Source organism: Psittacula echo, assembly GCF_963264785.1.
Source record: "Psittacula echo genome assembly, chromosome: 6".
Lineage (NCBI taxonomy): Eukaryota > Metazoa > Chordata > Aves > Psittaciformes > Psittacidae > Psittacula > Psittacula echo.
The window spans coordinates 72,165,408-72,192,765 of NC_137743.1; the positions used below are offsets into that span (position 1 = coordinate 72,165,408).

Here is a 27,358-nt window from a genome sequence, read left to right on the forward strand (position 1 = left end):
TTTCTGCGTGTGACCCTCTCCGTTGAAGATTATAGGTTATTTACCTGTGAGGTGTTACAGCAAGCAGCTTCTCAGATTCGGTGCTGGGAATTCTTTCATTAGCCATTAAGTCTGGGAATTATGTGATGATCCAAGCATTAATACAAATGTGATTAGCTGTCTTTTCTCAGCTTTGTTTGCTTTGTTCTACTGATGCCTGCAAGTTACATAATGAGTAGCATGTTCAGGGTATGCTTTAAAGGCAGTTCCCCATTGTAGCAGGCTTTATGGCAAATTTATTTTCCTTTTAGCAAAACTTCAGTGAGGAAAAAAATTGCACTGCTGATTTATTCTGAATGAACTCCTGGAAGGCTTACTAAGTATGCCATGTGGAAAGCTCCTTGAAGTGCTGAGGGTTAATACTCTCTGCTCTTAATTTCAAATTCCAGATAAATATGGTTTCAGCTTTGATCTTATCTGGACTAATTCTTTGTCACTGTACTAATTAATTCAGCATGCTGCAGAAAAGATGCTAATTTGGGCATCAAAGAAATAAATGGGTGGGGGGAGGTTGTGTTTAATCAGAGTTGTTAAAAAGATAAGTTTTGCTCCCATTAGGCTGGATCTGGAAGCGCAGTCATTTTAGTCTAGCTCCAGCAGCCTGATACAGTAATTAAAATGAAAAGGAAAAAAAAGGCACTTGTTCACTTAACGTTGACATAAGAGGAGCAACATATATTGGTGTTAGTAATGTGGATTTCTTCATATTCACATTTTCTGCATAGCCTTCTCTTTTCCTGCTGACCATAACCAGTTTAACTCTGCTTGCAGCGTTAGAATAATGTGGATTATCCTCGAAAATAATTTGAAGATGGGTAAATATGAGGATATCACATTCATTAAATTTATCTCCGTTTGTGAAATACAAATAATAATTGTAGCACAAGATGTTTTACCAAATCCATGTGTTGCCTCCACTGATAGAATAAATCAGAGGTTAGATCATCGTTCCCTTTTCATGGGAGCTGTCTTTGCCTAAGCTGCCCATTGTTCATTATGGAAAGCTGCTGCTCTTGCTGCCTGCCTCCCGCTTGGTGCTGCCCTGGGAGTAAGCCTCAGCAGGTGGGCAAGCAGGGAGGTACGAGGCTGGCCATGTAGATTTTCCTGCAAGCAAACCTCACCAGGAGCAGGAAGAGAGCAGAAGGGGCTGAAATGGCCATTTCCTGTGTTTATCATCTTCTCTGGGTTTTTCTCTCACCCTGCAGTTGAGACAAGCAGCAGGGAGGCTCCTGGGCAAGGCTTTGTCATGAGGAGACCTTGCTGCGATAGCTCTTGTACACTGGGGCATCTTGATGTTGCTGGGGCTAAATCCTCCGCAGAAGGAATGGAATCAACTCACTGGGAGCAGGGAGCTGGCAGTGAGGCAAGGAAAAGAGATGCATACCCTCCCTGGCTCACAGGCCCCCGTGCAGAGCTGCATGGAGGTACTTTTTTCTTCTTGGATACTGGAGATTTGAACAGTGTTGCCCGGCCCTTGCTGTGTGTGCTCCGTTCTTAAGTTCTCAAAACATGTTTTACTGCAGCATGTTCTCTTCTTTCTTTTCCTCTTTCAGCTGTTGAAAAGCTCTTGGTCCCACTGGTAATGGCATACTCAATGGTAATACTCAATGGCATACATTGGCCCAATAAGTAAACATTCAGTAACAAACCTTTTAGGTATTTAAAGAGCCACTAAAAATGTGAAAGATGTATTTCATTAATGCTTCTATTAACATAAATGTAAAATGAACCTGGCCTGTAATCACCAACAAGTCTGACTCACTAAAGATCTTTATGGCAATGTTTAATACTCTGTAAAAGTGTATGTATAAAAGTGATTAATCAAAACACAGTACTGCTTCTAGAGTATTCCTTCTGCTGTAAAGCTGAGTGATAAAATAACTTGAAACACACAGCAATAGTGGCAGTTAATAAGCTTTTTATAGTCCCTGTGTGGACTTGAAAATCATACCTTATTAGTATCTTTATCTTTCTTGCTCACTCATTCATTCTTACTCACATTTAAATTTAATTTTAAGGGTTATTTCTAGTCTTTCATAAGGGACCTGCTTTAATAATCTTGGCATTTTTCGCCATTTGCTGTGAAATGACTGGGTGTCAGAGCTTTTGTTAGATGTACTTTAGAAATCACTCTTTTTTTACAGATCATTTCTGGAGATGTCAAGATTTTATGACATTGTTAGACTTCGTATCTTGTTTGACTGTGTCATAGGCCCTCTGGAATTGTTTCCCCACAGATGTTTGCAGTTCCATTGTGTACCCTGTTAGCTGCAGTGACATCTACTGATCTAGGGCAACTGAATTAACTAAGAAATCCAAATTGCTGAATTCAGTTAGCTGGCTGCTTGGGGTCCCACTCACCAGATGTTTCGCCTGCTTAGAAGCCTGGGACTTTATAGACCTGCCTGCTTTTTTAATCCTTGAAGCAAATATCAACACATTTGAGATCTGGAAGCTCACGGCTCCACATGGAAACGAAGTGTTGCCATGACCACAGCTTTAGGTCTTGCATATAAGACATTTATCCCAAGTATAACAGAGCAGGTCTATAGGACGTTTGTTCTAATTTTTATTTCTTGGAAGCCTTGGAAAGAAGCGTACGTATGCTAATAGAATGGTAGTAAATACTGCACAAAGACAACACACATTTGGTATTCAAGCTTCATTTAATGCTTCTAAGAGGAAAAATTTTAGTTATTTGCAGGGCGTCCTTTGAAATTAATAGAAATAGAATAGCTCCTCACTCTTGCACAGCATGTTTTTCAACTGTTGCGTATGGGCTTTTCCCTTAAGGATGAAACGCTCAGAGATCTGATCACATAAAGAAAATCCCTTTATGCTTTTGTTTACAGGAGGACTATGCTCTGAGTAGCTGGAATATTAATTTTCTCAACTGAAAAGTATACTGAGGTTATTAGGGCTTTAACTTCTTTAACAGTACTTCCCAGGCATTTACAGTGGATAATCAGAGAGCTGGAGCAGATATGGTTTTATTTCCTTACTGTCATTACGATTACAAGTGGCTTCATTTGAAATAAATTGATTATAGATGGGTATAGAATGAGAGGACACAGCTGATGTGTTTATTTTCAAGTCTTCTAGTTATATTTCTCCATTTGCTACTTAGAGTTTTCAGAGTAACAATTCCATCAGATATTAAGTTGAAGAGAATTTTGCTCTGCACAGTATGGCAAAACAGACCTTTTGAAAAGCCTATGTGCCATACATTTTTTCATTAATATTTTTATTCTTCTGATGATAGTATTAATATGGAAGGCAGATTTTACCACAATCCAATTATTTGTTGCCTGGAGAATTGGAAATTCAAATCCTAAAGCTATTCAGTGTTCATAGAATTTTATATGGATTTGGTTAATTCTATAGATAATTTTGACAACAGATTTTTATCCTGTCCTTGTTGAAAGCACTGAAGAGCCTCACACTATATCAGTGAGAACATGATCAAACACAGTTGGGCAGCAAGTACTTCTATTTCTTTCTTCTTTTTTCTCTGTAGAGAACCATTACGCCTGTAGTGCACAAGCCCATGCAAAATTACAATGAGTGGAAGTTAATTTTATCATTGGAAGCCCATGGCAATTAGAATGCATCAGTGAGCAGGCCATGAATTTTTTAGAACAGGGTGTAAATTCAGGCAGAGATGACGCTGGGTCTTTTGGTTTAATACTGTCTACTCTGTACTGCTTTTCTTAACAGTGTTAAATTTTTTGCTGGTTTTACTTTTTAATGTTTGTGCAAGATTTTGGTTGAGCTGAAAGACATATTACAATAATAATAAAAGAGAATGGATTTTCATGCTATACCAATGTGCAAAAGAGGCCAAAAATCTGAACATTTCCCTAGCCTTGGGCTACATGCTGTATACTTAACGTAACAGGTAAAATTGCAAGCCTGCACAAATCCCATCTGAAGTAAAAAATAGCAAAAAAACCCCAAAAGCTGTTTTCATCAGAACCAACTCACTATTTCAGATTTATAATTACACTGGAACTTGCCAGTTTTATGGCGAGAGCATCTCTACTACCAGCAAACAGCGCTGTTTTTGCTAAGAGTTGTCATTGGCAGCTATTACAATCAAAATTGTCAGTTTATTTTATTTAAAATGTATTTCCCCAGTAAGCAAGAAATAAAACCTTGACTTGAAAGGGATGTATGTTAAAGATTTTTTTTTTTTTCACTTTCCTCTTGAGTATGCAGCATATCCAACTTCAACTCCCTGCAGCAATACAAAATGCCCAAGAATAATGTTTTCAAAATCAATACATACTACAGTCAAATATGAGACTCCACAAACCCGTAATTGAAACTGTGGCAGAAAAGTAGGCAGCCTGAATATAAACAAAGTACCAGAGTTGGATTATGACCAAGATGCAAGTGCTAATACACCCTCTCTTGAGAAGACTGCCGTGAGACCTTCCCAGCATGTGTGAGTGTTAGGGAGCAGGGGTGTTTCAGATGCAGCCTGCTGGTGCTCGTCCTCAGGCAATTTATTGTTTGGCTGCCTGACATCTCTGTAGAGAGCAATATATACAGAGTTTCATCTAGCTTTTCTTTTTCACTTGGGATGTCTCTAAATCTGTGAGCCCTTCTCACTTTGTGTCTTCTCACTCTGTATGTGTAACCCCTGTCTCTCCTGTGTTTCCCAACTGCTGCCTTCACTGCCACCACCATTCTCTGGAGGGGTTTGTGGCTCCACAGTCTTGGGACTGCTAGAACTCAAAAAGCAGCAGTGGAATCAGTGTGCTGCTCTATACTCAGGAAAAGTAAAGCATGGACAGAATCTGCTGTCCTTCTGGAAGCAGTGGAATGAATAGGGATCAGAAAGAAAGAACTGAAGATTGTTTATAGGTGAGGTGTATATATAGTTTGATCAAAGGATCCCTCAGAGAATGTAAGACACCACATATCTCATTGCCACACAGAAGAAGAAGGAAGAAAAACCATGCACTGAGATACGGCTCTTCCTACTCCCCATGGCAGAGCCAAGATAAAAACATTTCATGTTATTACCTGTAGTATTTTCCCTTCTTCTCACTAGCAGCACAGACTACGTGTCTGTCTCTTGCAGCCATCATTCTCTTTCTAACCAAGTTCTTATTGTCTGGAAGACTTGCTGCAGAGTCGCAAAGAACTTCATTTGACCACAAGCTCAGAATTATTGATGAAAGTCACAAAAGATTCGGATCATTAACTTATGAGCCTGAGTATTTGCAAGATTTCTGCTTTTTTCTGCTTTCATCAGAGGAGAAACCTAAAGTCAGTGATTTACAGTTGAAGTATATGCATAGTAGTTCAGCTATTCTACTTGAGTCAGTTTGGCCTGACATGAAAAATAAAAAAGGTAAAAGAAAGATCACCAAGGCAATGCTGCAGACTTTCACAGGAGAGTTTGCAGCTTTGAATCAGAGTACATAGCTTGCAATATGGTATATTTAATAAAGAAATCATTACTTTTCTGTACATTATTGTTGTCATGCATGCAAGGACACATTAATTTGTGTAGGAACACACAGATTGATCATTTACTTGTGCAACTGAGAATTTCAAATTGGGGAACAGTAGGGGACGTTTTTATACCTTTTGGCCCATAATTCATGAACATATTTGACATGCTTGACCCCAGTATTCTGTCTAGCTCTGTCAGAAATGAAATGCAGCTCCTCAGTTCAGTCACCTTTTACTGGCTGCATAAAGCAGACTTACGTTATGCATATTTGTACAGGGTATAGAACAGTGGGACCCCCAAACTGATTGGGGTCTCTGGAGGACTTTCACAGCATAAATATTAAATGACAGTATATTACTAGGCAGAAAGAAAAATCCAGAAGTACTCTTTAAAAGAGCTCTTACGAACTTATCTAGTTTTGTACTCTCAGAACTTAGTCAGATTTTATTCTTTCCAATTGCATCCTCATTTAAACAAAGAACAAATCCTTAAATTACGGCCAGACATGAATGAGAGACAATAATTACAGATAAGAGCAAAACACATGGTCTAGTCTGTGTGGGTGCTGACACACAGCCACTGCAGACTACTTTGAGATAGGTGTTGTGCCATAAGAACCTTCAGCCCCTTTAAAATCTGCCTGTTAATAGTCTAGCCCTGCAGTGCCTTACATTTCAGGTTTGGTGTGGCTTTTCAACTTTGTTTCAAGCAATAGCTTTTGAAAGTACAGGTTTCAAATCAATTTGTAACCAGTCCTTTATTGCATGTAGCCCATTTTATACTGTTATTTTGCAATGTGGGAAATTGATGAATGGCTAAGATTAAAACTCGCAGTATTCTGATTACCTAAAATTTCTGTGGTTTATGATAAGTACTGTTTTTATCTTCCAGTAATTATTTCCTCTCAACTCCTTCCTTGATATCTTAAACAGATTTGGTAAGAAAAAAGAAGATAAAGGTGGGAAAACAGATCAGAAGCAGAATCCAAAGCACGGCATGCTTAAACAGGAGGAGCTGGAGAAGATGAAAGATGAACGTGAAAGGTGAGTAAATGGTGGCAGCATCTTTGTTCATCAGATGAAAAAACTGCAAAGTAGGGGATTCCTTGAATACAGCCTGGCTGGAGAAGTCCTGGTCCATGCCTGCTGGCAGTCAGGTCCAGGCAATCAGCTTTAGGCTGATCTCCTGGCGGAGTCATGGCTGCTGTATGACAGGAGCTTGTCTCTCTTCTGCAGCTTCTGTGCTCTTCATTGTGGTAGCTGCTATTCAAATCCCAACTTCTGCTAATCTGGTGAACATCAGTTCCCTCAAAACCGGTTTTTTACCTCTGTCTATTCTCAACACCAGCTCACTTCGTAATTTTTAAGTCTACTTCTCTAAAGCAAGAACCTCCTCCCTTCTCTCCTGACAGCCTCTGTTGTGTTTTCCAACACTTCAGACCTCTTCAGCTTCAGTTGGCTGTGCCATTGGCTGGTAGTATTTGTACTTGGGTATGTTCTGTTCTGTTTGCTCATTAGCCACTTGTTGTAGAAATATGTACACAACAAATGTTGAGTATGCCAAGAGGCACCAGGAGTAAAGTAGGTTCAAATGGTTAAAATCAGTCTGGTGAGGGGGTGGGGTGGGTGAGATGGGTGAAGCAAGAAGCTGGATGCGTGCCAGCTGTGAGTTGCCATATTTCTGAGGTAAGGCTTTGGAACTGAAATGGGAGGCACTGATGTGGATAAGTCCAGTTCTCTGTCCCATTCATAAAATACTCCTTTCTTGATGCCCAACCTTAGCAACTTCATTATCTTTCCAGACAAAGAGTATTCATACTTTTCTGGTTTCCCTTCAGGAACTGGGGAGAGTTTGTAAGTGCTGACAAGGCTCAGAGAACTCCTTTCTCCCTTTTCTCAACTCATCCAGATGTACTTCATGAAATGCTGAAGGTCTTTGTTTCCCTCTGATGGCTACTATCACAAAAGTTAAAGACCCCACACTTTCTGGCTCTCAAGAGATGTCTGCAGTTGCTGTAAAACTTTTCATGTTGCAGTAATATAGGTTGTCAGGGTATGGGGAAAGCTTTCAGAGGTCTTTTTCCTTCACGGGAATATCCTGCTTCTGGGAGACAGAATGGAAGCAGGTATGGTTTCTTTTTGAGCAGGCAGGGTTTTTCCATATGGGCCAGCCTTTGGGTGCTGGTCAGTCCCCAGGGTAAAAGACACCCTGCTTTCAGTCGAGTCATGCAGTGTGTGGTCAGCTGAGTAAATAGTAGCTAACAGGTTTGAGGGGGAAAAAAAATAAAACCAAACACCAACTCTTGAAGTCTGCAGCTTATATCTACTGTTTTAATAGCTAGTAAGGTATCCAGTTGCTACAGTGCTGCTACTGGATATGCTTAGCCAGTGTTTAAGTATTTAGTTCATCTAAGTTAAGTAGTGTCAGGAGAAACTTTGTACCATTTGGTTTAAAATTTCTGTGCCGTGTCCTTGATTTTGCCAGATTGATGAGTGCCTTTATTTTAAACTGCCGACTCCCAATTTGGATACTGGCAATTTGAGAGGTATGTGTCCTTCATTTTAAAGAAGCCAGTGTCTTTTATTAGGATCCTGGCAAGCTAAGAAGCATGTATCCCATCTGTTAAAGGGCCAGTGTCATTTACTAAAATGTTGGCAGGCTGCAAGGAATGAACCCTTCTGTCTGGAGGTCTAACGTTCCAATTGGACACAAGATAATTGTTCTTAATATTTCTTTAGTGTTGTATGCTATTTTTTTAAAATCACAGTCACTGATTGACAGTAACTTGGTAAGGCTGCATTAGAAACTGGCAGCTCCATGTCTTCATCATTCTGGTTTCTCTAGTAATGATTTCAGTTTTGACCTGGAAGAGTTGGTGACTGAAATGGAGAACAGCAGGTGTGTTGAGAAGTGGATGAACCAAGATGATATTTTTAACTCACTTATTTGATTCTTCTTCCATAATGAACAAAAATAGAAATATCACACTTTTGTATCAGGTAATACATCTTGTGTGTTTGGGGAATTAAAATTATAAAATAATTAACAAACCAGGAGTGAAATAAGTTTTCCCTGACGTTACCCCCAAAGCCATGCAACACATGCTGGAAAAAACACTCAACTTTCCAAACGTGGAAGAACATGGCTGTATATGTTTGCCCACAATAAAACTATCTGCGACCTGACTATTGAACTCTTCCTTGAGTTGATCATAGAACAGAAGAGAATTCATCTTTTCCAGATGAAAATTCTATAAGGAAGGCAGTTCTCATATATGGGTAAGAACTGTTTGGGAAATTGATTAAAATCAGTAGGAAGAAACATTACCTGACCTGAAGGTAATTCAGTCTTTTTGCTTAGTTGCTGACTATTCACCTAGTGCTGATACTCAGTAAGACAGTAAAGACAAGTTTTATAGCTCTGTCCCAAGATTTAGTAATTCTATAATGTAATTCAAGTCCAAGATTTTAATGCATATATTGGCAAAGAAAACCTTGTAGCACATCCACACCATAGATCTTCTGCTTCTATGACTTCACTAGCTGCAATCCTGCATACTTGGTCTCATATTTGTAAAACCAAGCTTCACTGAAGCTTGCTAGAACATAGGTATATTTTTTCAAACCTGTTCTTCTTGAGAGTGAAGTAAGTGTATGTTAAAACTACTAATGATGTAGTAGTAGAACAGAATATAGAACTGTTGTTAGAAATTTGGCATGTTTTGTCCCCTGATACCTGGGAACAAATCCCATATTTAACAGCTTGAACAAAATAAAAATTGTTTTTCTAACATTTAACCTATCTGGAATTAACTTAAACACACACCTAATTTTACCTTTCCAAGATCAGCTGTATAGGTAATTCTTGTTCAGATCCTCAATCCCATTATTACAGTCTTAAAGTCAGGGAGTTTTGCTTAAACATCAGTTTTCTTTAATGCTGACTGCCTAAATATTTTAGGATCTGTCATACTAACTGATGCTATGATTTTTCATTATATCAGTTTTTTTTCAGAGGCTGAGCTGTCCGTTTTGGATGCTGGTGGAAGAGGTCAAAGTAGTTGATTTTTGGGCTGGGTGTGACAGGATTAATGATCAAGTGCTTTTCAGCATCTTAGCAGCTGTGGACCTCGCATGGTTTTGGATGTTGGGTTTGCATGCAGTGTATGCTTGGCAACTCTCCAAAAAACAGAATTCTGTTCCAAGATCTCAGCTGAGAAGTATTTTTCAGTAGGAAGTGCGTTTCCAGTTTACAGGAGTAGGGTATCTCTCAGAGTTTTGCAGAGTTTTTTGGTTGGTATTGGATGAGTGCAGATGTTTCACGAAATTCCAGGGGTAGGCTTTCTGTGAAGGATGTAGCCTTCTGCCAGAAACTGTGGCAGGTTTAACAGATGTGCAGAGATATCAGATGTGTTCTGTCAGATGTGTATGGGTTGGCTGTGCAGTGACTCTGGCTCTGAGAAGAAACATCTGATCTTACGTAGGTGTACTGCATGAGCGTAAGTCCATCATGCTCGGAATAGGCTGGATTTCCTGCTTGCACAGAGAAGGAATTGTACAGTGCATGTGCAACAAGTCTGGCACATCCAGAATGTGTTACAGCTAGTAGGCGTATGCAGACAGAGTATACAGCACTCATTCTGTAGTGCAGATGCTTCGCAAAAGGATTACATTTGCTTGCACATTGGTCCTCAGCATAGATTTGCCTGGCAACTCCTTTTATGGGCTGCCAAGTTTCAGATTTGAACCTCAAAGAGTGAAAATAAATCTAGTATTTCTCTAGCCTGGTAATTTCTGTTTCCATTCCACATTGTTCTAGTCTCAGTTTTCAGTACAACTCTCTGTGCTGCCTTGTAGCTGCAGTTCTCTGAAGCAGCTCCACATCCTGCACTGAAATGCTGACATCGTTATTTTTTTGACTGCTTGTATTCCCTAGCAGTCCCCACCAAGATCAAGGTCTCATTGTGCTCATTGCTGTTAGGGAAGCTTGGGCTTGACCCCGAGCACTTACAGTTGAGGTAGAAGAGAGAAAATCTGGCAGGGAAAAAAAAGCATCCTGTGAGTGTGAATCGGACATGCAGGCAGTGCAGCTGCCTAGGAGCCTAGTCCAGGTTCCTAAAAAGCCCCTGTCAGGCTAGGAATTTGTTCCAGACCCTCAGCCCCAGGCCTCCTTCCTTTTCAAAGCCAGTACTTTATTATACAACTACTGCTTCTGCAAGCTTCAAATGATTAACAGGAACTTAGGATGTTAGGTATTCCTTCTTTAGTAATAGCCTTTATCTGTGTCCAGTTGAATACAAATTCAACACCTCCTTGAAATGTCACAATTTTCTTCTTCTGCCCCTACCTCCCTTAGCTTTCCTTGTGCCACAGCAATGCAATGTCACTGAAACTTGACTGGAGAAAGTCAGAAGTTCATGGCACAGTTCAGGAGGACAGACTTAACTAGTGATACAGTTCTGAGGTAGTGGTTTGTCCTTCCTGACACAAGTCAAGTGGTTCATTGGACTGAGGCCCTATTTTAAATAAACTCATCATTTTGTTCATGCTTCAAAGAGTTTGGCTATAATAAAACATGTGCTCCAAAGGTCTAGGATCTGCCCATAAAAGGAAAAAGCAAATGCTATGTCTGAGGTTTATTTTGGTCAAGCTGACTCAAATCTGTATTTTTAGTGTGTTCTGTGTAAATTACTCAGAATTTATCATTTTAACACAAGATGTTCACTACATTATTAAATACTGGAAGAGATCCTCTTATCTTCTTTCTTTCCTTTAAAACAAGATTTCTCTTCCTCCCTTTCTCCATGTTTTTCCCACTTGTTTGGGATTGTGTTTTAATTTTCTAACATTTAAAAATCATCATGAAACAAACTGAATAAGTGTATTAGGCACTGGAATTTTACCCGTAATAATTTGTTTGCCTTTCAGATGTAAGTAAAGTGACTATCAATTGAAAGAAAACTATCTTTCCTGTTTGCTTAGGATTACTTTGTTGGAATATTCCTGCTGAGACCAAAGTCTGTCTTCCAGCAGAGTTGAACATTTCCTTGATATGAGGGTAAATTTCACAAAAGGAAGCACCTTGTTGAAAATGGAGTGATTTTAAAATGTAGCAAATGAGTTGCTGAAAAAGGAGGCACTCTGTAGAGAAAGTAATGCTCTGCACTTGTTCATGGAAGTAGCTTGTTCTCTTGTTAAAAGTCGGTTTTGTAGTTCTCGTTGGAAATAATTGAGGACTTTTAAAATAATATGAAGTATTTGAGTAGTGTGTTACAGAAGCAGAAGGAACATCTGGCCCTTGCTTTCTGAATGTCTGAGCTGAATGTTTAAGTTACAGCAAATCGCAAATTTGGGTAAAATTAAATTGTTTCAGTTTCTGTATTAAAGATTGAATTTCCTTTACTTTTGAGGAACCTTCCAGCAACTGAAGAGCATTTCTCTTATCTTAGCAGCTCTGATGCTTGTTGCCTGTTCCCATAGTTAAAAAATCAATACATATGTTTTTGATATTTGGCAAACAGAGGTTTAATTTTGCAGCTGCAAGATCCCTGTATGAAGGGAATGCATTTTACAGAAATAAAAACGTTTAGATACCACTTATATGAGGGAATACTTGTGTATGAAACTCCATTCCATTTCTGTCAGCATTTGTTTCGTTATATTTAATTACAAACGATTTGTATGTTACTGGAAATCAAAATGAAAACAAGAATAGCTGCATGCATGGCAGTATGGTAGCAAAGCCAAATTGGTTTGCATCAAAAGTTGAAACTCAGATTGTTACAAAAATCAAAGTATTACTTTTTCAAATGCATCGTACATCTTAGAGCATGCTCATACACACACACATTATTGCTGACCCCATGTAGCTTTTGTGCCTGTTTTATCCACTTGCTAAGTCTAAAAGCATTATTATGGCTGTTTATAGTTCATATTGATCTCTGATAAATGTTGGTAATTGCTCTTCTCACCATTAAGCTCTGTGCTGAACCACGTGGTTTTCTGGGACTCCTGAGCTTGAGCATCATTATTTCTTAAGGGTTAATCCAACATGGTATATCTGTTCATTGAATATTCCTGACTTTGCCGCACAGCTAGGTCCTGTGGTTTAGACAAAATAAAGTGTTGGATGTGATCCCAGTTTTAATACTCCCAATTTATTATAACCATTGAACCCTGATCAGATCACGTATTGGATTAGATCCCAGTTTTTTAAATGTCCCAATTTATTGCTGGCTTGCAACCCTGATAAGAATACATATTTGATTAAGGCTTCAGTTTTCAAAAATTCCAGTTAATTACTTTTAGATTCTTATTAGATCATAGCTGTGTAGTATGGTATGTTGAAGTTATGAAAAAATTATGGGATGATGTTGCACAGGTCAAGGTCATAGTTTCATTTTGTGCTGACAGTATGAAGTTATCAGATTTCTGTTTATTACTGTGGCAGCACTTGCACTGGACAGGGGGACGGATTAATCCCAACCCATTGATTCTGAATGATTCTCATTTTAGATCCGCTGCTGCTCTGCATACCAGAACATGTAATAAAAGCCTACTGTGGAACACTAAGAGATTGATGTTTGGTTATGAACAGCTGAGGTAGATGGGTCTCGCTTACCTTTTGCAGGTTGTGATGTGGCATTTAGAGCCGAATAGCAATTTTTGAGCTGCTTCATGTGGCTAATCCACTGCTGGAGGACATTTTTAAGACAATATTAGGCTGAGAGTTGATCCCAGATCGTTCTAGCTCAAGAACATTAAGAATTGAGGATAACAATGGCACATGGAATTGCTCTTTAACTATTACAGTGCCATTCCAGGTATTGGAGACTGATGAAAATAGCACTTTTCAGGTGTCATAGCTGTGCCCTCAGAATTTAAGCACCAATATTCTCATCTAAGCCATTGGTTTGTTCTTCATTGAGGCACTGATTTCACTTTGCTCTGGAGACCAGTTTCCACAGGCTATGCCACCGGCCCATCTAAAATGTCACAGCAGATCAGGTGCAATAACCTGGCTATTTTTTGCATAAATGGGCCAATGTGTTGTTCTTTTATATATATATTGGAGCTTTATTACTCGATGTTTTTTTAAAATGACACTGTAAACCAGAAACACTGCTGTTAGAAACTTTTACAGGTCAAACTAATAAAGTAAAACTGGCCAGCGTACTCGCCAACCTGGGCAATAGAGTGCTTTCTAGGACACAAGCTAATCTGGCCTAGAGATTTCTTTGATGCAGTACTGAATTTAGGTCAGTTCTTGCCTACCCCAAAATCAATAAGGGCATAAGAATGACTTGGAAGCTACATTTCATTCTTTGCCCTTCCATATGTGATTTATGAAAGTCTGTCATTAATCGTTGGCATGCACTTTGAAGTAGTGCCACAGCACAGAATTCCTGTTCTCAGATTCGTTTACCTACAGGATCAAAATGAGAACTCGTGGAGATAGGCAGGAAATCAGTTTGCCTGTGTGATTCTCAGTAGTGGTCTTAAACCAAAATACCTGAAAGTATTAAAGCTTTATCTGCAAAGTCAAAGCTGAGTTTTGCTTTCTAATCCAGGACTATTATAGAATCATAGAACCATAGAATAGTTAGGGTTGGAAAGGACCTTAAGATCTAGTTCCAACCCCCCTGCCATGGGCAGGGACACCTCACAATAAGGCGTGTCACCCAAGGCTCTGTCCAACCTGGCCTTGAACACCACCAAGGATGAAGCATTGACTTCCTTGGGCAACCCTTTCCAGTGCCTCACCACCCTCTCAGTAAAGAATTTCTTCCTTATATCCAATCTAAACTTCCCCTGTTTAAGTTTGAACCCGTTACCCCTTGTCCTGTCAATACAGTCCCTAATGAAGAGTCCAGCCCCAGCATCCTTGTAGGCCCCCTTCAGATAATTTGCTTATAATTGATTAGAAACAACCTGTGAATCCCAGGCTGGCAGATGGATGGAGCCTCTCCCTAATCTTGAGAGTTTCTGTTCAATAGGTTCAGGGTTCAGTGTCGTGTGTGTAGAATAAAGAAATAATCATGGAATATCATATCACTGAGTTAGGCTTGCTCCTTCCACTCCTGGGATTCCATTCAAATGAAAGCATAATGTTTATGCAGTTGCAGAGTTGGTTGTGTAAACTCATGAGGTCTCACTAGTTAAGTGGAACTGTGAGATGTTCCAAGAATACCCACTTACTGAAGGAGGAGGCCCTAGGGACTAAGTAGCTGTCAGTCTTTCTGGGTGTCTTCTTGAGAGGTATTACCTCATGTGTTTTTGTGGATGTTGGGTTTTCATGAGGTGTCAAATAAATGTTGTGTCTTCCTATGGTCATTACAGTGTCTCTGGTATTTTTCTTCAGACTATTGCAATCCTCAGTGGTTTTGACTGATATCTAATACAGACAGCAGTTGCTGGAGCTGAGTTGATCAGTGGCAATGAATAGACTCAAGTCTCTGTCTCCCTATAGTATTGCTGCAGATATACTGCAGTTACTTTGTACTTGTTCACTGTTTATCCAATGAACTTCTCTGGCTGATGTTTTGGTTGGAGAGGTGAATCTGTGGCTTTGACAGCAATTACTATTGTTTCCATTCCTGACAATAAGTTCCCAATAACTAAAATATAAGCAAAGTTAAATCTTGCTTTCTAGGAGTATTCTGTTACTTTGATTCTCTTTTCGTGATTACTTGTTGCACAATGAGCTAATGTTAGCAGAAGGGACTCCTCAGGTATGATGCACACTGCACCTTACTTTTTAATGGAAAAGTACAAATTACAGCAGCCTGAGAATTCCTTTAAGTTGAGAACTAGGCCTGCAACTTACCTGTGGTTTGCATAGTCCTTGCAGACTCATGGCCATTTCACAAGAGGAGCTTGGGGCTTTAAAGCCATTGGAATGTCTCAGGTGTAAGATGCTAAAGTAACTTTGACAAACCTGGAGTGATTCTGCTGTCAGTCCACGTTGTCACAAACCAAGGAACATCCTGTTGACAGGAGACAGAGCAACCTGATCTGTGCAGTCAGCCTTGCTTTCAGCAGGAGATTGAGCAGGGTGACCTTCAGAGGGTTCCTTCCAACTTTTCTCGTATTGTCACTTCAAAAAATAACTCGGTGAGTAAAGAAAATTGCATAATGTAGCAAAATGCTTGGCTTTTCCAATAGTTATAATCTGCTGCATTTCACTCCATGTACAACTAATGTGGACAAAAGAGAGACAGAAAAACTTTCTCAGATTTAACAGAAAAGGTAAAATCCTGTTCTCATTGAGGTTCATGGTTTGGGAAAAACGCACTGACCTCATTAGAGCCAGGATTTTCTTCAGAGGGCAGGATCCTGTGTAAGGTGGCAATCATTCCCTGTCACCTTTGAAATAAATGGAAGAACGTTAGGACCTCAGTCTTGTATGTCCAGAGCTCACACTCCTCATTTTGTGGTGTGAAAGGGCTATGTTTCATCTCCAGTTTGTCATAATCTTAAATTTTAAGGCCACTGTAGTTCCATCTTGTTCTTAGGTTTTTCTTTCTTCTGTTTCTTTACTTACAGCCCTCCAAAGGCAGCTTCTTTGGTCACTTCAGTTATTACATGGGTATGGGCTAGTTATCTAGAACAGGCAATATTTTATGTTTAGCCCCAGTGGTTTTTATTGTTGGGTTGGTTAATGCTGTTTTAAGATCTGTTGTGTGTAGCCTGACTTACAGTCTCTTACTGCCTTGAATTTGTGGCTTTGCCTTATTTTATTTCTGAGTCTGTTTCTGTTCTTGTTTACAATTACAGATACTAATTATGGGGGAGATGATGTTCAAATCCAGCACAATAGAATGAGCTGGAATGAAGAAACACTTGCATAGCTTATGGGGAAGATATTTGACAAATAAGCTTCCAGCAGAATACCCTGAAAGATAATACTAAATGAGATATTGTTTGAGTCTTGATGAGTCCATATCAAATGGCCTCAATTTACTGGCAAGAGGTGGATTTTTCTTTCTTTATTTATTTTTTAGCTATGAGACTTGCCTCTCTAGAGTTTTCCTACGTGATGGTTGAAAAAATACAAATCAGTCTTTTCCTGAGGAAAGATGGAGGTTTGAATAAGATTGGTAATGTCATTACAGACCATGTCTATCTGAAAAACGATTATGAAATAAACAAAAAAAGCACTGTACTGAAATTATCTCCTCAGATATTCAAGTGAAATATACCCATTCCCATCAGTGATTATGGCTTATGAATATCTGAAGGCAAGATGTATTCAGTCCACTATTATGTAAATGAATGAAAAGACAAGATTTTAGTTACCAAAATATATTTCGCTAGCAGCTAGAAAGGAATTAAAACATTAAACCCAATGGAAATCTAAGTGACCTCCTGCAGAAATAGGCTGCTTTCCTCTAGACAACCCGTTACTCAATGTATGTATGAATTAGGTAAATGAGAGACAAAAGCAGAAATGTTATGTAAAATCACAGTTGAAGTTTTAAGATACTAAATCAGATGTAAATTGAGTAATCATTGCAGTATGTAGATCTCAGGCAGAGTCACATGAGTGGGGAAAAAAGCAGGGCAGCAGCTTTTATTCTGCTGTTCATAAGGCACAACCAAATGAGTGGAAGAAGTTTAGCATCTCAGTGATCTCAAAAGACTTAAAGGATCAGGTCCTTTTTCAGAGCATAGGTGTACCTCAAACTGATCTTAAGCACACCTGTTTACCTCCTCTTATTCTGCTCCTCTTACTGCGAACAGAATGGAAATTATTCCAACAGACCTATGGCCCTGTTTGTGTTACACATGTTGTCTTTGCTTGTTATTCGTATGTCTTCACTGGGAGCATCTTTCATTGACTTAGCCAGCATCTTGCTCATTCATGTACCTGTTTGTGCTTCCACAAAGTCTGTTGCCTTTAATCTGCCATACAAGAAATATTGCTCTATTTATGTGAAGTATGAACAAAGTCGTTTTGTGAAATACACTGTTTTGGTCAGCCACTGCAGTTTCTGTCCTGTGTTTGACTACTCAGATAGGCACCTTCGGGCTCAAACCATGTTGTTCTTTGTGTTCTGCTCAGCACACAGTCAGTAAAAAAGCATTGCATTGCTTTTACACTTTCCCTGCAAAGTCAGAAGAAACATGATGACCCAAAGCTCATGGTGGGAGTGCAAGGGAGGAGGAGTTTATGCACATCAGTAAAGTTATTCTGTTTTGTTGTGGGCCTATTTTGATCAGTTTTCCCCATCCAAAACTTGTTCTGATACAGAGTGCAGCCTTGCAGCTCTCTGAGTAAGACAGCCCACAGTCTCTTCTGGGCTGAGCTTGCCACCTGTAGTTTTTGCACTGTGGCCAGACCTAGTAGCCATTGGTGCCACTGAGTTGCTTCTCACATCTCATGTTGGGCAGCAGATGCCCTGTCCCTTGCTTGGGGGTGGCAGAGCCAGGAGGACATGCTACTTTGAGTTTTGTCCTGATCCAAGGTGATAGCTTATTAGACTGTGTGACTTAGTTTCTTACAAGCTCATTTTGAGCTGATGTTGGGTTTCCAGAACCACAGGCTGTGCTGCATCCAGCGTCCTGCTGTTTGTTCCCTATTGAAGGCAGTCTTTCCCTAGCTTTTGATGACCCTCGTCACCCTTGGGCTAGTGTGCTGGTAAAATTAAGTCCTATGTTTTAATTTTCACAGGCTTAGAGCACTGGTTTTAGAGGCTTCAGCGATTCGTTGTTCCCCACTTGCAACCCAGACTCCCACCCAGCTTCCGCCTGTGGACCAAGAGATGAAGAGTCTCTCTTGCTGCTTTCGTAGCCCTCCCATTCCCAAACGCATTTCTGGGTGTGATCCAAAAGTCACTTCTGCTCAGCTCTTCTGGAGTTTTTTTGAGGTGGCCCACATCCCTTCCTGCAGCTGCCTCACAATGCGTATCCTGCAGTCTTCTAATCCAGCTTTTGCCTGTCAGTGTCCCTGTTGCTGACATCAAGCTAAAGCATTTTACATTGTGTTTGTCACAGACAGCGAATACATATGTGGTCATTGACAGTAGCTCAGCAGAAACACAATAACTTGTTAAGCCACAGTAACTCAATCCTGTGTCTGAGCTGCAGCTGGAAGTAACTGTTTGGGCTGTTAACCCCTTTATGGCTGCAGCACTCTTGGTTTGTGCATCCTTTCAAGTGTTAGTACATGAGAAATCACCATATAAGATTTGTGTGGACATGTCAGGTAGGAGGATTGCTTGAAGGATAAATGAGAGCATTTCCTTGATTTACAACTCTGGGGGTGTGCTACTGAGCAGCATGTGAGGTGTAGAGAAGCTTTTTCAAAATATACCGCATCCCACTTCCAGCAGTACATTAGGTATATAGGATCCTGTCTTCATTTGACTTCTACAAATAGGATGTTGTGGAAATATTATCTATAGTTTATTGAGGTTATATATTTTATCAAACTGTATTTCTTTTTCTGAAATTATTGGTTCCAGAGGAAGGTTCTGGTGATAGCTACTGGGTCTTGAAAGCAGCAGAGAAGATGAGGATAGAATATGTTTGGGTGCTATTGGGAAAAAGATGGGTTACAGGAGGGGAAAAAAAAAGGCATTTCTTGATGCTACACTTCTGTTACCTGTCCTCTAGCTGCTTGTGTGCAAAGGTTGTGTTTATACAGAAACATAGCTAAGGGAAATTGATGTAGTTGTCATGCAGTGATTTAACTGAAAAGCATGGTGTTCAGGTGGCGGAAGAGAGCAAGCAGGATTGATATGGGATACCCAAAAAGGAAATATATCTAACTTCCCTTCATTCACTGCAAGTTTTTCTTCTCCCTTTCCATCATCAGGAAGTTTGTAGAAATTTTAGTGCTACACTAAATTGTTCAGATGATGACCTGTGCCTCTCCTCATCTCTGGTTTCACTGCCAGCATCGTGGTGCTGAGTGACATTTTATCTTTTGTCATAGATTTGCACCAGTTGTTTAACCAGATCCATCCTGTGCTGTGAGCTTGGGTCTCTCTTGTTTGTTCAATAAGCTGGTTGCTGTGATAGTTGTGTTGATTTGGAAGATTGGGGGGCTTAATTTTTTGTATTATTTTTTGAGATTGGGAGTAAGGATACTGCTGTTTCAGATAGGGAGAAGTGCAGAGGGAGGTGCAGAAATGGTAAATGTCTAGAGTGGATTATAGCAGAAGCAGCCTCCTTAGCAGGGTTGGCAGAGTGTTAGATGAGTGATGGAAGGAACAGCACATTCAGTTTTTGTACCTTGGTAAAGAATTCCTGGGCATCTACTGGGATATGCTGTGGAAAAGATTGCTTTAAAACTTGGTGAAAATATGATGCTGAAATAAGTGAAGATAGTTAAAACTTCACAAAAATATGTGAAGAAACTTCAAAGGTGAAAAACATAAGGGAAAGCATGGAAGGACAGGTAAACAGACAAAAAGAACGAAGGAAGGAAGGGAAGAAGGAAGAAAGGAAAGAATGAAGGGAAGAAGGAAAGCCCAGCCATCTAATAGTATGCTTCCCCATGTTTGAACGTTTGGATTGAAATGAAAAAGAGATCACTGAGAAGATTTTATAGATTTATGTGAAAGAGTAAAAATGAAACAGGAAATATTAATGCAATTATAATAGCTGTACTGGAAGGATGAAGAATTTCACATAATCTGGTATTGACTGGTCTGTGGAATATAGAACGGAAATAATTGTTCTTGAGCAGGTTCGACTTATAATAGTAACAGCAATTGAAGACTGCATTCAGAAGAAGTTGAAGAAGCTAGGCTTATTCACAGGAACAAAAGAAAATTGTGGTGACCTAATTCCAGCTTTTGTTGTGCAGAATATACCAGTATTGATAGCAGGACAAATTACTCTCACTGTCAGACTTGAAAGCAAGATTCACATGATGCTGCTGTGCTGCCTTACTCTTGCTTTCAAATACGTCTTAAATACGTAGGGGACAGGTGATGTATTGGCCCAGAGACCATTATGGCTCATCATTTTCTGAGAAACTGCTGTGAGTCTTCTTGGGACTGTGTGCCATGCCTTCTGCACTAACATGTGATAAGACCATTCCTTGAAATACAGTGTCTTCCCTTTTTTCTGCCTGTATCATCTCACAGGGACCTGTGTGCGCCATGAAACTGGTACCTCATATGAGATATTCCTGCACTAAATTCTGTGTTTGGGCTTTTTTGGTCACTAACTGAAGGTGAAACCCTCAAAGTTTCCCAGGTTTTTAAGAATGTGTGGTGTTTTATCAGACTTGATCTGGAAGCCAGTGACAGTCTCAAAGTGCATTATGCGTTTTAGTGCAGGATAATCAGAGGCAAAGACTACTACCAGATTGACAGTTGTTTGGTGCAGGAGCTAGTGATTACTTGTGTGATTATACTTTTTATTATTGTTTTTTTTCTTAAACAACAGTAGTGCCTTCCTTTTTACATTTCTGACATAATCCCATGTGGGACATGTGAAATATTAATCATTCTGCAAGAGGGTTTCTCTTGACGTGCCTGTATGTATAAAAGATGGAAAACAGCAGCATAGACCTCCCTTCCTGCTTCATTGATGTCTGAGGCCTGATTTGCAATGGTAATCCACCCCTGTCCTTGCATTAGGATGAGTGCTTTCAGATGATGAGCTACCTGAAAAGGCTAGTTTTTACGTGAATGAACCAAGTAATAACTTTGCTCTGAATTCCTTTAAGTGAACGATGAATGTGGTGTTTCATTCACGGACACAGGCAGACTGGCTCCCTTCACCACTCCCTGCTGCATAATCTTTTCTCTCTGTTCACGAACCCTTGGGAACATTTTGCATGCTTTCAGGTGCTCTCCAGTTATTACTCATTTGCTAGCAATGCTTTGTGGTTTAGATAGAAATGCAAGCTGACCACTCCTTTTTAGTGTCTGTTTTCCTATACAACATCTCAGTGTTAACTTTCTCCCCATGCCATTGTCCATCGCTTTATCAATAACAGCATGACTTTTATCAATGTCTATACCAATGACACCACCAGTTTTACAAAGAGTAAGTTGCATGTCCCATAGTTCTGCAAATGCCATTCCACTCTCACTATCCCAAGAAGCCATCTGCCACCTACCCCAATGAGAGAGTATGTGCCTTACTAACTAATTTCCCACATATTGACACCAGGTTATGCCTTCCATAAGATTCTGCAATAAAATCTCCTTGTGGACAGAGTCAGAATTGTGCAGAATCAAAGACTTGTTTTGAAGTGTGCAACTTCAGGACACTGCCCTACCTTGGCTGAGGTTACACTTGAGAATAATGCCTACCCTGAGCCAGGCCACCATTTCAATCCAAAATAGGAGTATGTGTGGTATTAAAATCTGAAGCAAAAAAGAAATGGAGAGAAGGTTACAAGAGGAGATGATTGTGCAGGGAAGAGAAGCTCCATGAAGGAAAAAACGATTGTAGCTTATTTCTTCTCATCATCCTTTCATCTCTAAGAAATACTGTAGTAAATTGTACTAAGGCTTTGTGAGTGCATTTAATTCTATCTTAAGAAAAATTAAAGAAAATGAACTAGCAGGGCTGGGATCAGGAACTTGAGGAAAGGTAGAAATAGCATGTTAGGAAGATGTTACTCCCTCACCATGCTCTTCGTGGTGAAATATTTCACAGAATTTCTAAAGTTGGAAGGCACCCATACGCATCATCAAGTCTACCTCCCTGCTCCTCAAAGGACTACCTAAAACTAAACCATCTAAAAGTGTTGTCTAGATGCTCTGGCAGGCTTGGTGCCATGACTTCCATGGGCAGCCTGTCCCAGTGACCTACCACCCTCTCAGTGAAGAACCTTTTTCTGCTGTCCAATCTGAACTTCCCCTTACACAGCTTCATTCCGTTTTCTTGTGTCCTGTCTCTAGTCAACAGAGAGATATCATCTGCACCTACCCCTCCACTGCCCCCCTTGAGGAAGCTGTAGGCTGCAATGAGGTCACCCCTTGGCCTTCTCTTCTCCAAGCTGAACAAACCAGGTGACCTCACGTCTCCTCCTAAGTCTTGCTTTCGAGGCCTTTCACCATCTTGGTAACCGTCCTCTGGACACACTCTAATAGTTTGAGGTCCTTATATTGAGGCACCCAAAACTTCACACAGTACTCAAGGTGAGGCACACAGTATGAAGGAGGAGAAAGGTAATCTCCTTCACTGAGGGAAGGCAGAATGGAAAGTGGGCACCTCCCCAGCTGTCAAGGACTGTGTCATACACAGGCTCATCCAACTGTAAAGTATGGCTGCATTTTAAGTGTTAAAAACTAGCGTCTAAATACGTCCTAACACAGTTAATGGAGAGTTGTAACTGGAAAGCATGTGTAATACACATGGATGTACTAGTTTATGGGTAGAAAGGCATGTTCTCATCATTTGTTAACCTTTTTAGTTACAAATCGTTTCTAAAGTATTAGCATTTATTTTCCCAGAATCATAGAATCAACGAGGTTGGAAAAGACCTTTAAGATCATCAAGTCCAACTGTTCCTCCAGCACTGCCAAGTCCACCACTGAACCATGTCACTGAGGGCCCTGTCTACATGGGTTTTTTAATACTTCCAGGGGTTTTTCAGAATGCAGTGTCATGAGGCCATGGTGCTTTACTCGGGTAGCCAGGTCTGCTAGACCTTTTTTACTTATTCTCCTGTGGTACAAATTATGCTGTTCTTTCTGTGCTGCTGCACAGTTCAGATACAGTCAACAGCAAATGTTGATTTCTTCTGTCAGGCATCGTATTTCTGTATCTGTCTTCCTTTCTTTGTTTCTTCCTCCATGCTACGTTATTTTCTGTAAATGCTATTTATTACATACTGTGGTCAGCATTCTGCTGGATCCATCTCACTGCATTTAATTACACTCTGTTGAAGAGTAGCTGAACAGAAGTTGCATTCTCACAGAGCCTTGCTATAGGGGTTTTTTTCATCAGCATGAATGTTGAACCGTTGAATATCAGCTGAGTTTGAAATTTACCTGAATACGTTTTACTATTCCAAAGAGATTACACAATGGCCCTGATTAGCAGCAACATTTTGTAATACCACTTAAAGCTTTATCACAGTGGAGTACTGCCAGTAATAGTCTTTAATTCACTTATATGTACCAATTCATCTCTGTCAGGTTTCTATTAATTTCTTTGCTGTTTTACTTTGTCCCTATCCCCTATATAATAAGGCATGATTTCCACATTTATGTAGCCAAAATAAAATAAAATAATTAAATCTGCAGCAAATTAATTGTGATCCTTTGATTTGAGACAACTGTGCCATCTCTCCATTTGCGTTCACATTTAATCCACTTTTCACAAGGTAATGTATTTAGGAGAATCTGGGTGGGTCAAGTGACCAAGGGGCAGTAACAATTTTTCTGGCTAATTTAGATAAAAAGTTTCAGGATTGGGTTAGGTGTATTATCTGCAAAGTGGAGGGTAAGTGTGGAATTAAAACTGTATGTGTTCATGCACATGCACACTTCTGAAAAGCCACAGTATGTTCAGCAGTAAGGTTTTTCATCAGCATGATAACTAACCTTGGTTACAAAGCTGATTGCCAGAGATAAACAACAAAATTGCTGCATTTGCCATTTTGTTTTATCTGGCACCGCTTTCACAGTGTACTGGAAGATCTAAACAGTTGGGGTAGGTGCTCCGAATTTGAATGATGAATCGGTGCCTGTGGTTACTGTAGAACCAACTGTGTATTCGTGCTTTCTTTGTTGTTGTTAGGATTGGTGCAAAGCATCAGGAGTTACGGCAAAAGCAATTGAGAGGTCTGAGTGATTATACTATTGGTCCTGGAGGACCTGACATTGACGACGATGAGGTGGATCCAAATTATGCCAGAGTAAACCACTTCCGAGAGGTTTATCCAGCAGCAAGCTTCTACAGGCCATCATCACCAGCAGTAGCAGAAACCTTTGTATATCCACGTGATTCTCCTTCAACACCAATGGAGAGGGAGCACTTGGAAGGACTGTATGCAAAAATAAACAAGCAGCACTACCCACAGACGCCTGGTGACAGGTAGTATTGCCATCTGGCACGACAAACAATGATTGCTTGGAGGGGGGAGAGCCCGGGGCTAGGCTGGGGGGCTGTTCAGGTGCCCCAAACCCCTGTATTCACTGAACAGAAAGCCATGGATTTCCTCTTCACCAAAACCATGATTTGCTGCAGCAGTGCCCCTGAAGCATCTGAGCAAGGCAACAGTCAAATAGAAATCATTAAAGAAAAGTCCATATTTCACAAACAGAATGAATGAACTGACTCCAGTCCAATTCCCACATTGCTGAGAGAGTGTTTTTTCCCTCTTACAATCGGGAAAAGTTCTTACCCTGCAGCAAAAATAATCTCTGTTTCAGATCCCTTTCGATTCTGCTGATCATCAAGTGCCTATTAGTAACAGGTTTTATATGATAGCATGATATATTGCATATGTTTATGGTTCAGTTTTCCCCAGCTGTGTGATATTACGCACTTTCATTAGGTTGCGGAAAGGACTGGGAGTCATGGCATTTTTATGCAGACTGTGAAGTGTGGCTTCACAAGACTGATTGCCTTTCACAGCCTTTCCAATAACCAAGTGGGAAGGAAAGAGCGATTTTTAATCCTTACTGTCAAGCTTCCAGGTTGATGGCATTAAAGAAAGATGGTCAAGCTTTTCCCTGTGTTAAAAGGAAAACAGAAATTCCTTTGAGTTGATGATGTACCCACCATTGTGATGATTTTAAAACTGATTATTTCTGGAATTTGGGGCTAAAAGAATGTAAGACTTCATTGCTGTCATGGCATTAAATATATCCATGTTGGGTTTTTCAAACCAATCTATTAGTGCGTAGGAAAGATGCGCAAGTCTATGTGAAAAGATGAGCTGACAGAGTAAGCCATGAGGGACTTGAGGAATTGTTCACACTTTGAGTTCTTATTACAATCTGTAGTGTCTCCCCATAGCCTCAGTCTGTGCTATGTGATACCACGCTTGTTAATTTTGGAGAAATATGTGAGCACAGATATAGGAATGTTTTCAGTTTGTAGCATCACAGCACTTTAAAAACATCTACTGAGTCATTTTTATAAATAGCAATAAAATATAAATCTAACATAAATCTAACTTTGTAGTAGAGAATGGGCCAAGTATCTCTCTTTTTCACCTAAATACAGTATGGTATAGATCTTCCCAAACATAATGATATTGCTGATGTTTTTCTTGCATATTTTTAGCTCTTTCCCTAGTGCATAAGGGTGAAGAGGGTGAAATTGGAGGTAGTGATCGCAGCTTTTTGCCATCTAACAGGTTTTGCTTTACTAGAAAATTCTTCAGGCTATTGTCACTGAAGTCATACAAATGTTTGCGTGTAATGAAGGGATCAGAAACAGAGTTCATGCTAACTCAGTATACTGAGATCTGAGAATTCCCAGCATGGGGAGGAGTCTAAGTTCAGGTTTATGTATTTTTCAAATATAAATATATGCGAATGTAACTCAGTTAGAGGAAGACATTGTCATAAAGGTTGCTTCATAATTTCAGTTTTAACAGGACTTCATAGCTTTGCATTTTAAAAATGCCATCAGTTTTGAAGTGTGGTCTATACATTGTTTTGCTATGCAGCAAAAAGAAATGCTCAAGTCTTTCCCTCTGGCCTCTTTTATTTGATCGCTTGTATTGTGGTTGTAACTACACTGAATGAACTCTTGACTTGCTATGTGGACAAGATTGAAGTCCCAATCACATTTGGATTTGGTGCTGGGATCATGGATTTCAGTGTGGATTTAGTTGTAATTACACAATAGCTCAATGAAAAGCTAAAACCAAAACATCTAACAGGCAAGAAAAGTTACCTCATATCTGAGTCAGTGATCAGAAGTCACGCTGAGAGGCTGTTCTGTCTGTGTTGATTCTGTACTGAAAGACAAACAGTCCACAACAACTTTGCTTTGTTGAATTTCTCAGGGTTGTAGAGGCTGTTTAACCAGATTAGGAAAAAGTAGGAAATAGAGGATTCTTATTAGGCTGCCTTTGTTCTTTTTTTAAATCTTTCTTTCCTTTGTCTGAGACAAAAAGGTTATTGTTACTCACCAGCAGAAATGTGCCAAACATGAATAATTTTATGTGAATTTATGCAATGGGTCGTGAGGTCTCAGCCAGCAGTTGTTGGATGTAATGGCAATTCAGGCAAGGAAATGTTTCTGTGCTAGAGGGAGAGTATTGAAAGAAGAAAGAGATGTGGAAAGAAAAATCCCTGGATAACATGTTAATTACAAAACCAAATCTGCTTTCAAGGGTCAAGTATGAAAACTACCTTGTCTGCCTCAAAACGATGGGAAAGGGCTATAATGGATGCTTATTAGCCAAACCAGAGTTATTTTGTGTTTTCAGGGCTGAACATTTATCAACACGTTTGTTATGTAATAGCTCGTTCTTTGGTCTTGCTAACACACGCAAGCTCTCTCTCAAAGTTTTGTTATTAATTTTACTTTAGATGGATGGCTTTTACTCCCACCTTTGACTCTTGACTTGTAATATAGCATGTGGAGGCTTGATCAGTGACTAAATTAAATGGGGTTTGGGGTAGAAGGGGGACTTGAGCACAGAAAGAATAGATGATTTCGTTTTGGTCTGGGAATTCCAATTATGTGTCCTTATGATGGAGAATTAAAACTCATCATTTGGAAAAAGCAGCTTTTTTCTTTTCTCCCTGAAAAGTGTATTAACACAGCTAATGCCTTTTAAAATTTGGAGGCCATTTGTAAAGTAAGAAGCTTAGTGGTCAGGTAAGGGCTGTTCTCAATTTGCAAACACCTTCCCTTTGCTCATCACCAGCGTTCATGGAGGGTTCCTGGTTCATTCTTCCCAGCAGAAGAA

The 27,358-nt window shown here is 39.8% G+C and overlaps 1 protein-coding gene across 1 annotated transcript in view; it reads left to right on the forward strand.

The window, feature by feature from the left end:
- The window catches only part of PARD3B (par-3 family cell polarity regulator beta), a gene marked incomplete at both ends in the record, with an annotated part of 424,820 nt that overhangs the window by 322,020 nt on the left and 75,442 nt on the right, over positions 1-27,358 (forward strand). The window contains 2 exons of the mRNA XM_080620282.1: positions 6,439-6,549; positions 24,223-24,519. Of these exons, the coding sequence (XP_080476408.1) occupies positions 6,439-6,549; positions 24,223-24,519 (408 nt within the window). The remainder of the gene's footprint in view (positions 1-6,438; positions 6,550-24,222; positions 24,520-27,358) is intronic.